This window comes from Juglans microcarpa x Juglans regia, chromosome 7S (assembly GCF_004785595.1).
Source record: "Juglans microcarpa x Juglans regia isolate MS1-56 chromosome 7S, Jm3101_v1.0, whole genome shotgun sequence".
Taxonomy (NCBI): domain Eukaryota; kingdom Viridiplantae; phylum Streptophyta; class Magnoliopsida; order Fagales; family Juglandaceae; genus Juglans; species Juglans microcarpa x Juglans regia.
This window is the reverse complement of record NC_054607.1, coordinates 8042209-8053751: the sequence shown is the minus strand read 5'-3', so window position 1 is coordinate 8053751 and position 11543 is coordinate 8042209. Positions and strand designations below refer to the sequence as shown.

At 35.5% G+C, this 11543-nt stretch overlaps 1 protein-coding gene across 1 annotated transcript; it reads right to left on the bottom strand.

Annotated features, from left to right (window-relative positions):
- Positions 1-9499: 9499 nt before the first annotated feature.
- On the bottom strand, positions 9500-10858 carry LOC121240664 (transcription factor MYB48-like). The gene is made up of 3 exons (XM_041138157.1): positions 10593-10858; positions 10399-10528; positions 9500-10245 (listed from the first exon to the last, which is right to left on the bottom strand). The coding sequence occupies exons 1-3, from the start codon at positions 10705-10707 to the stop codon at positions 9654-9656; spliced, it is 837 nt and encodes a 278-aa protein (XP_040994091.1). The 5' UTR covers positions 10708-10858; the 3' UTR covers positions 9500-9653.
- Positions 10859-11543: the final 685 nt, after the last annotated feature.

The window sequence follows — 11543 nt, the reverse complement described above, 5'->3', positions numbered from 1 at the left end:
TTTGATATCCTCGTTAAGAGCCCTAGTATTAACTGCCTGCATCTGTTGGATCAAATTCCTTTTAAGATCCAATTGTTTTTTAAGAGACCCCCTCAAGTTCTTTGCCCATTCTCTTAATTGGTGATTACAACAAGACAAACTTTCCCTGATCTTTCCCATCTTACCATTTCCAACCAAAACCCTCTCCAAGCCATTGTAACAATATTTCTGCATTCTTGATGTTTAGACCAAGAGTTCTCATACTTAAAGACTTTCTTCTTTAGAAAATTCTGCCCCTATTTCATTCCAAAGGAAATAAACAAAGGAGCATGATCTGAACTTATCACTGGAAGAACTTGTATGAAGTAATCCTCAAACAACAATGACCATGAATCATTCCCTAAGAATCTGTCCATTCTTTCCTTAGTGAAGTCTCTCCCTTCTCGTTTGTTACTCCAAGTAAATATTGAACCATTGAAGCCCATGTCACGCAACTCACAATCATCTAATGCCTCTCTAAACTTTTCCATTTGAGAGAAAGGTCTATTGGCTGCCCCTTCCTTTTTCTCATTAGATAAAATTTCATTAAAATCTCTCATGCACAACCATGGGAATTGGTTTGCAGGCTTGAGTAGTTTTAGCAAATTCCAACTTTCTTTCCTTTTTTCTGTTACAGGATTCCCATAGAAACCAGTTAAAAACCAAACCATTGGGTACCTCCCTCTTCATTCAACATTGACAAAGTTATATGGCTTCTCGAAAAGGAGTGCAATTCAGCAATTACATCATTTTTCCACATCATTGCCAAACCTCCACTCTTACCAATACAATCCACTACAAAACTAGAGTCAAAACCAACTCTATTCCTTTACTTCTCCACTTTATCTCTTATACATTTAGTCTCTGAAATAAATACCACATTTAGGATCTTTTCCTTCACCAACAAGTGAAGCTCTCGAACTGTCTGGGGTTCTCATACCCTCGACAATTCCATGCTAACAGATTCATGAGGATTGGCATGGCTGCTTAGCAGCCTCTGCCAGTAGTTGGTGCTTTTCCTTACCTTGCTCTTCCATCGCTTTGTGCTTCTTTTTGCTAATCTTCCCATCCTCATGTTGTATCTTCCTTTTTCCTGTTATGGGGGGGCATTACCATTTCCAGATCAGCACCTTTTGTAGTAACCCCTCTCACATGTGACCCTGCACGTGCCTTTCTCTTCCACACTGAAAAGTTGTTACCTTTATGACTGTCCCCTTCACAGTTATTGCCACTTTGAATGGGAAGACTAACTAGACCTCTCTTGTTTGGATTTTTCTCATTATTTGGAGTCTCTGACACCATATCCAGAACCTTTGGATCCCCAATAATTATGTCTTGGTGTGAGACATTAACTTCCATACAAGATTCACTAGCCTCCACCACCACTTTTTCCACCCCTGCATCCTTTGATATTTTTTCCCCTGCATTAAAAAGATTTCCCTAAGATCCCTCCTTCTCATCCATATTATGTGCTTCCCTTCCGGCTTAGGAAATTCCCTGGAGTTCTCTGGTGTGGCCTTACTATTGTGGCTCTCAGATGAGGCTGCTCCTGTCTCACCCTGCCTTGGCGGAAAACCGTTGGAAAAATGAAAAAATGCCTTTTTGAGTTAGCCCTAAGCCATGCACCATATTGGGGAATAAAACTTTTTTTAAAGGTTAGTTCCATCTCCATTTTAGCACATCTTCCTACCGAATGATTAATCAAGCCACAGTGGTAACAAATATTAGGTATCTTCTCATATTTGAAAGAAGTCCAGTGCTTCTTATTCCCAAGTCTCAAAAACCTTCCTCTAGCCAAAGGTTTAGACAAGTCCACCAAAACTTTAGTATGTAAATAACTCCCCCAGCCAGTTCCACCCCCGTTTGCATCCACTCTAAGTACGTCTCCCACAGTCTATCCTAACTTCTCCCCTGTACCATGGTTCATGCCAGCAAAAGGTAGGTCATGGCATTGAATCTAAAAAGGTTCAGATGTGAACTGAACCTCCCTGGGTGCAATTACACCTTCACAGTTCTTTAAACAAATTAGAAACTTGTCAAAAGACCATGGACGACTATGCATAACCCTTCTCTTATCATCAATTTTGCAAATTCTATTAAGAATATGTTCCTCCCCATCTCAGTAAATACTACTCTACCTTCTGTTAGCCAAACTTTAGCTAATGTATTTTTAAAAGCACCTCTGTTTATTTCTTTATCGGCCATGACACATGTCATTATACATTTCTTACTCTTCTCCACAGTGAGACATATATCTTCCTCATTGATCTCCACCTCCTGCTGTTCAACTTCGGTTAAGTTGAGGTTCTCACACATACTTGATAGTTCTCCCTCCATACCCCTAAAACTCCACAGGCTAAAACCGAGAGAAAGAAACCCTAAGTTTACCAAGGTAACCTAGAGCAAGAAAACCTCACCTTCACTCAGTGAAGGAAGGATCTAATATCAACAGGATCTAAGACCGTTGAGACCGGCGGCGGAGCGGCAAACCCCTAGCTTCCTCTAAGTCGTTGAACAGGACTCAATATACATATTTGTTCATGGTTAATAAATTAGATCCAAGCATTGCATCACGTATACTTGTTTTAGCCCATGAATCCTCGACCACTTCGTATATTACTACAAAGAATATTTTTAATATTAAGAAAGATTTGGCTAATAACCCATTTGAGATTTGTTTTTTGAAGGGTAATATTGGATTGTGCAGTCTCCACATACTCCATTTAGAAAAAAAAAATGTGAAGACCACCATTAAAAAAAAATTCATGTGAGTTTTAGATTTATTCGTTTTTTTAAAAGAGTACGTGAAGATTGCATATTACAGGACTGCAAATATAATTTCTCTAAAAAGTGTGAGAGTTTGAAACCCTATCATGTGAGAAATACTATTTCTTTAATTAAAAATTATATAAAATGAAATTTGGTTTTAGTAATTTATTTTTAAAAAATTATACTCAAAAGTCCTACGTCACACACCTCCTAAGGAAAAAAAATATAAAGATAAAAAGTAAAAACTCACACCAACAAATGTATGGTATAAGGTTGCTGAGTAGAAGAACTCTTTATTTTTAAAACTAAAGCAAAAAATGAAAGGATAAAAAAAAAAAAAAGAGAGAGAGAGAGAGAGAGAGAGAACGTTGGTATGGTCCTTGCTCTAGTCACCGCTAGGGTGGGTTGAAGTGGTGGAGGACCACACGGACTGCCTGGGTTCCACAATTGAATAGCTTTTGCGTACGCCGTGGTACACTGGTGGCTAACAACCAGACCAACATTCAATCACCTTCATATTACAAAATTGCATAAAAATAAAAATTTATTATACGAACTCTAAAATTTAAATTCTAATCTCTTTCGATTTTCACTTAATTATTTGGCCCGTGCCTCGATCAATTCCCTAATGTAATACTCAAGTAACATTATCGATATAACATACGTGTTTAAAGGTATGATTTTATTTTTTTTACAAAAAGTGAAGTTATTTGGGCTCTAGTACATATTGTCACACAATCATGTTAGGAATGTTAGCTGTTGTTGTCATAAGTAATGCTACATACAGTCATGAAATGTGCAAGGATCACGTAATTGTTTTGAAAAAGAATGTGATCCACTATTAAAAAACTAATTTCTTTTATATAGATATTGTATTTACTTATTTTTTTCAAAGAAATTACATAATATTTACACACTCTACGATTACAAATATCATTTATCTGTTCTTATTATTGATAGAAAAGGAACAAACCAACGGATTCCTCAAAAATTACCAAGAGAATGAGTTGACCGTTAGCACCAAATAGGTAGGGGTGTTAAAAAAAAAACTAGAAAATTGGTTGAACTGAACTGGGCCAGACCAAATGTATCGGTTCGGTCAAGTTTATAAGCAATCTGGTGTGGTATCGATTCTTTAGAACCAAAACAGGACATAAACTTGTACGGTACCCATTTTTATATTTTGAAAATCAGTTTAAACCGAATCGGATCAGTATATATATTTATAATTTTTTTATATTATATTATATATATTATATGCTAAATTACTAATTAATATAACATAAAATTTTAATCTTATTATTCAAATCTATTAATCTTATAATATAAAATTAATCTTATAATTTTTAATCTTAATATAAAATTATAACATTTGATGTAACATATAAAATTATAACATTAATATAACTTAATATTAATGTTTATGTTTAAAATTAATCTTAAACATTAATATTAAATTATTAATATAAACTTTTGATATATATATATCAATGATAAATATATTTTTGGCATAATAAATTATAATATATATATATATATATATTCTTTTTGTAAATTCATTTTTATACATTTGATTGTATATACTCATATAAAAAAATATAGAATTTATATAGATTATAGTTAAATTCAATACTATACTAGTATGTGTTAATTTATTATAAAATAATATACTTATACTATAATATAAATAGACTAATAGTTTAATATATGTAAATATCATATTATTACTAACACAGATGTAACACCTCGTTCCCAGAGATCCGGAGAGTTAGCTCTTATTACATAATATCAACTCCAATATCATAACTATAAAATCCATAAAACTCCATAAAATATTAATTCATTTACTCAACCCAAATATCCATGTTTTTTCATAGGGACAACCAAGAAATTCTCAATAAAATAAATTAAAAACTACCCAAAGATTCAAAAATATCATTAACTCATCATATCAAAATAATTGAAAATAATCAATTTACTAACTATGCCTCTCAAATAAATACTTATACCCTCGGGCACTCATTCCTCTACGAACGTCAAACCTCTCTAACACTAACTATTCTTGCTCTCCGGCAAAACCATCACGATTATCTGAAAAATATTTAGAGATAAATGATGAGTTATCAACAATTTAGTAAGCAAAGAACATATACTAGTATGCAAACATGAGCATTTACAAAGTTCAAAATGCAGAACAAAACACTTTATTTTCATAATGCAGAGTCAGAACATGTTATTAAAAATATCAGAGTGAAAGTTCAAAAATATTCATAATCAAAATCTCTTTGGCATAACATAACTGAACATTTTCATCTTATCATATCATATCAGAACAGAGATTATGTTTAACCCTCGTGGTAGGGATGTGCAAAATCCTAGCGGCAACCCGAGCAGAAACAAAATATCTCTTATTATGCTCGGAGTCTCGAGTGTGCACACAGAAAAGATCACGCAAAAAACTACTTTGGCTTCTAAAGTGGGTGTACTAGAAACAGAAAAGTTAGTACCAATCCGAACAAATGCCACAATTTTACACCCGTGGTAAGGTTAAAATGGAAGAGAAACAGAAACAGAAACAGAATATCATGCCAGAGGTTTTCAGAAATCACATCATATCATATCAGAGTACAGAATATTTTCAGAACAGAACAGAATCAGATAACAGAAATATAATTTATGCACAAAATTTCATATTCGCTCTCTTTTTGTATAGTTCAGAAACATAATGCACAAAATTAGCTCATGTTTACACCTGTCATGCTTGAAAATACTTTATTCTTATACAAAATTTCATGAGTAATGCAGAACAAATAATTGAGGTTATTTCAAATTTCTTTTCATAACAAAACATGTATATTTTCAAAATCAATCTCGTTTCATTTTCTTTTTATGCAAAATCTAGCATAAAAACCTTCTTACATGAACTTTTTAACTTTTTTTTAACTTTTTCCACAATAGTGCCGAACGAATATCAATTATCACATATACAATAAACACGTAACTTAAATATCTAATTAAACACATAATTTGATATTCAAGCATAAAATACTAAAATAATATAGTTTTCTAAAAATATCTAAATCTCTCGAAACCCTAACATATCATCAAATCTTGAATACAACGAGGTTCACTCAATTTTTTACGACCAAGACATAAATTCTAAATTCTTTAAACCTTAATACCACTTGCAATTTAGAAACCTTAACTATTTTCTGTCAAACAAACTTTTTGGACTATTTTAAAGCAAGTCGGAGCCCATTGAAATATAACTTTAAAAATCTGCATGCTTTGGTTTTAAAAATCTGGTGGCAAAATTGTAATTTTAACAAAACAAATATTCTTGTCATCTCTACATAAGGAGCTATACGAAAAAAAGGAATTTATAACTCATGTTTTGATCTTGTTTGCAGGGATATACAGCTACATGACCCAGGGTTGTGCGAGGGAGGCTTACCGAGATGACAACCGCGAACTGGTGGAGATGAGGGCGGTGACGTTGGGTGGCTGATCGCTAAGAGAGAGAGAGAGAGGGGGGGAGAGGGAGAGGGGGAGAGGGAGAGAGAGAGAGAGAGAGAGAGAGACCACGGCGAGAGGGAGGACTTACGCACCAAGCATGACGGCGAGCTACAAACTGGGGTCACCAAGGGCAGCGTCCAAAGGTAGAGGCTTGTCCTCCGACGTCTTCTGCTGTTAGTGGTGTTGTTTGCGACTACGGTAATCGGTGCAAGCAGTGGCTTAAGGGCAGTGGGTATATGAGGCAAAATGCTCTATTTCGGGGGCTAAAAACAAAGGCTCTCTTTTTCAATGATGGCCAGCAGTAGCTCCACATGGGTTCATGGCTGGGCTACAACGGTGAGGTCTGGGCACAGTGAGGGTGGACGAACTAGGTGGCAACTACGTGGAGGTGCAGTGGGTAGGTGGTGCATGGCTGGAGTGGTGAACTCTTAAGGAGTTTGGGTGGCTAAGGTTTCGAGCATGGACTGGGTAGTGGCTACCTTAAGGTTGTGCAGTGACAATTTAGTATGGGGTTGAGGATGTTTAAAACATGTATAAGATTGAGGGTTATTAGGAGGTATAAATAGGTGAATGGAAGACCAAAATAAAACCCTAGAGATGAGAGAAAGAGGCGTGCATGCAGTAGGAATGGAGGTGATAGAGCCGTGCATACAATGAATAAAACAAACATGAAACGTGTAGAATGTAGTCTGAAACAAGATATCACGGGCTTTGGCTTTTTAGCCCATTCCAAATATTTGGGCCACGTCTAATACTTAAAAAAAATATATTTGTTCAATAAATTCCTGGGCCCATCCCAAGATTCCATCCAAAACAAAAATATTTAATGATTTTAACAAATATAGCAAGCCCAATAAAAAATTTGATATCCATCAAAATGAAATCTTAGGCCCGTACTCTCTTTTAAAAGAAATTTATTCATAATCTCAAAAAAGGCTTTTCATACATATAAACCAAAAAATATTTAGAAAGCAAGCTTGGTGCTGAGTCTGGGTATTACAATAGATTATTTGTAAAATTGAAAAAATCGAACCAGACCGGACCGGACCGGACCGAACCAAAACTAAAAAAATCAGAAGTTTCGATTTTGATAATAAATCTGTCTGACATCGGTTCTTAAATTTTCAAAATCGGTATATATCAGTTTGGTTCTAAAAAAATATAAAAAACCAGACTGGACAGTTACACCCCTACAAGTAGGCAAATGACTTGGCTTAAAACGACCCCGTTTGCTTATTCCATTCTTCTGAATAACCGCTGCATGCCTGTATTCATTTTCCCCCCTTTCCCTCTCTGAGTACGTGATCCGCTTTGATGAACTCAGTGTTCGAAGTTCGAAAGGGTCGTGTTTGAAAGATCTCTGGAGCCGACGGTTGCTGTAACTGAACAAGTCGTCAAGGTAATCTAGCAACCTGCTTAGGTATTTTATGATATCTTTGCTCAGTTTTCTTTCTCTGGCTTGTGCTATGGAACCGAACCCCACGGTTGATGAGACTATTGCTTGGAGAAACTGTCGTTTAAGTATGCAATCGGCAGTGATGTCGAACATCACCTTCATTTTAACCTCCATTTGTATAAGCATTCAAATTTTTGGTTAGGGAGTTTTTACACCACGATAAATTAGTTTCCTGCTTAATTACTCTGTGTATTCGGGAATTTGTACATGCAAACATGGACGTCGTTGAGATTTTACTTTGATGTACCGCTCTATATCGCTTAATCTTTCTATTGCTAAAGCAGGAAACGTCGTCTATATTTTACTTGAATTTTCCTGATATTTTTGCTGTTCAGTTCTATTTCACTTAATTTATTTATTTATTTTTTGTTATGCTAAAGCAGGAATGGAAGTAAGTTTGGATCAGTACTTATTTTTTTCGTCAGTTGTGGAGTTTAGATGGGATAACAAACCAGAGCCGGTTGAAATCAGGAATTTGGGGTTGGATCTTTAAATTTCGTTTATTTTTATGTCGACTTAGGTTTATCTAGAGAATGAGGTGATGGGCATGTTCTGTGGTGTTTTGGGAGTTGACTCAAGTAGCATGCCTTGGTCCGTTTTGAAAGACAGAAATTTTTAATAGGAATCGGGACTTTAGATAGTTTTTGGTGTCATGCTTTGATTCCCCGAATGCAATAAAATTCGCTTGTTGTTAGCATTTTAATTGCTTTTGCTAACATTTGTTTCCTCTCACAAGAAGTGGATGGTCTTGTTGGAGCTTAGCTGATATGACTCAGCTATGAGCTAGCCCAGAAAATTTTGGGCCAGACTAAGAGCGCACATGTCAAAATCAACTGGATTAGATGGAAGTTTCCATTGTTTCTTTTTTTTAATCAAGACTGTCTCCCTTTCTTGTTCAGCTAAAACAGTAAAGTATAACCACTAATCTGATATTTTACTTCAGGGAGATCAAAACTATTTATCAAAACCACATTCTGTAAAAGCAGAGACACTTCTTGCTTCATGTGCACTAGCCTTATGTCCTTTTTTTTTTTTTTCCTTAAATAGATGTTTGTATCCCATTTAAGTTCACTACCGATCCATCGACCTTTTTTTATCATCTTGAAGCAAGCTTACTTGCACTGTTGGGATTGTTTGAAATCTCAATGCAACAAGAGTAGAAGCAGTTTTCCATCTGGGAGAGATTTCTTTATTTATTTACCAACTAAAAGATAAGATTAAAGAAGGAAGATTATTCTATTCCTCTATATATTTTTAGATCAATATCTTTTTTTTTTTGGCCAATGTGCCATCTTTTTAGGTTCTCGGTAGAATAACAATTGTGGAACATCGAATTCATTAAGAAAAGAGAAATGATATTTGCATTCATAAAGTGTGCCGCACAATCCATTTGAAAAAATGAGTAAATATGAGACACACATGAAAAAATTAATTTTTTAATAGTGGACCCACTCTTTTTCAAAATGAGTGTGCGGTGCTTGCACAACCTATGATTGTGTTTAGCATTACTCTATTGAAGCTACTAAGAGTTTATTGCTCAATGTCTTCTGCAAGCTGCTACCAGGATTAGTTTAACAACCCATGTACTCTCTTTCTCTCTCTCACACACACACAACTAACTCTAACATCATACTGTACCAGCTTTATTGAAAAGTACCAAGACGTATTATACATTATATAGATGAAATTACCAACCTCCTTTGGGAGATTTGATGAGGTTCCTTCTTCCTCTCTGACAAGTGAAAGCACACAAAATACAGGGATAGATTAGAATTATACATGAGATTATTACATGAGCTGAATCAGAAAGCTTAGAGAGAAAGCATGCTATTCAGTCTAGAGCTTCCTTAGGACTATTACACAGATGAACAAATTTTAATAAATAAAAGTATGATTAGCCGGTTAGAGATGCTCTCCCATATTCGTAACAGGGGAAAAACTGATCACTCGTGGGGAGAAACATCTTACTTACTTCTTCATCCATCCTCCACAGTGAGTCCAGAAAATACTCCCATGATGGAGAAGCCAAAGCATGATGAGAGAAAGTGCTCCCTCCTTCACTAAAGCTATAATAGGCTGGTTTTATAGTGTCTTCTTCTGACAGGGCAATATCTTTCCATATGTCATCCATTGAATATACATTTTCACCTGCTTTCTCTTCTTCAATCTGCTTTTCTGCGGAAGCGATGATTTCAGGAGCTCCTGTGTCATAAAAGCTCTCTTCTCCTGTCTTTGGGAAGGACAATGAATCCACAGCTATAATATCATGACCTCCTGTGTCATAAAAGCTCTCTTCTCCAGTCTTTGGGAAGGGCAATGAATCCACAGTAGGATTGCTTGCTGATGACAAGCAAGAATTTGAAGATGATGAAGATGGAGACAAACCCCGTTTCTTCTCTTGAGCTTGCTTCCTCATATGAGTTCTCCAATAATTCTTAATCTCATTATCTGTACGCCCTGGTAATCTGTGGGCAATTCTTGACCATCTGCAATGGATAATCATTATAAACTTTTTTTTTTTTTTTGATAAGTTGGATCATCATTATAAACTAGTTAAATCATAGTTTCATAGTCCACACTACTGATGATATACATAGGTAAAAACTAGTCAACTTTCTATATTTAGGATGTTCTCAAACCTGTTTCCCCATTTGGAGTGAAGTTCCAGCACATGGCGCTCTTCTTGAGGTGTCATCTTACCTCGTTTGAGGCCAGGGTGTAGGTAATTAACCCATCGCAACCTGCAACTTTTTCCTGTTCTGTTCAAACCTACAACAAATCAGGTGGTTAAAGGCAGCTCCTTCCAAAATCCCCCATCTCCAAATAACCATACCTATTATTTGTCTCCCTCCACCTTCAAACCTGAAACTTTTGCTATAAAATCCCATCGGCGATCTCCAAACAAACCCACAAAACAGTTCAATTTGAAGTCCTCCCGTTCTGTCCATGGGCCCTTTCGGATTCCCTCTTGAACCATTTTCATTTTTTCCCTCTCTATCTCTCTCTTTAATTCTTTCTGTAAACCACCTCTTCAATATCCTATGGCGACCTAGGTGTACACTACTGCCATTTATATAAGGCAGTCTCCATTGTTGAGAAACTGTGCCTAAATTTTTTCTTTAATATAATATAATTAATTATGCATCTTCACCATACATGTGGTGCATGCATGCTTATTTGGTAATAGCCCCCTTATGCATCTGATGTCAGTCATTTTAACATAATAGCCAAAGTAAGAGATTGATCTGCCGATCTGAATTTCATCATCACCCTCCTTGTAACGTTATGATTTGATAATACCAGTTTAATAAATTAAGCATTTTGTTTAACAAAGATACTAATTTGATCGTGTTTTAGTCAGGTTATATTCTTAATCATTACCTAGGTGTGACAAACGTGGCTCATGGATCATGGTCGATAGAAGAAATCTTTTTAATTGGTATAGTAAGATTATGCATAGTGATCTTGGTATTAAAGAACCAGAAAGTAGCAATTTGAAAGAAAATCTTGAATTGTGAGCATTAGCTCCCTCCGTTGGATGCAGCAGAATGAGTTAATGGAAGTCACTAGATCTTCTTCTCCTTCCATTCGATTTGAGGAACAGGGAACTGATATCAGTGCACCTTGACTTCAGTAAAGGCCATAAACTAGAAGCCAAATAAAAGAAAAAGAAGATAACGACAAATCTTCAAAAGAAGAAATAGGAACTGTTTAGGTGCCATAGATGGGATCTTTTCTTTTCTTTATTAACAAGGAGATGATGGAGGTATTAATCCAATCTATT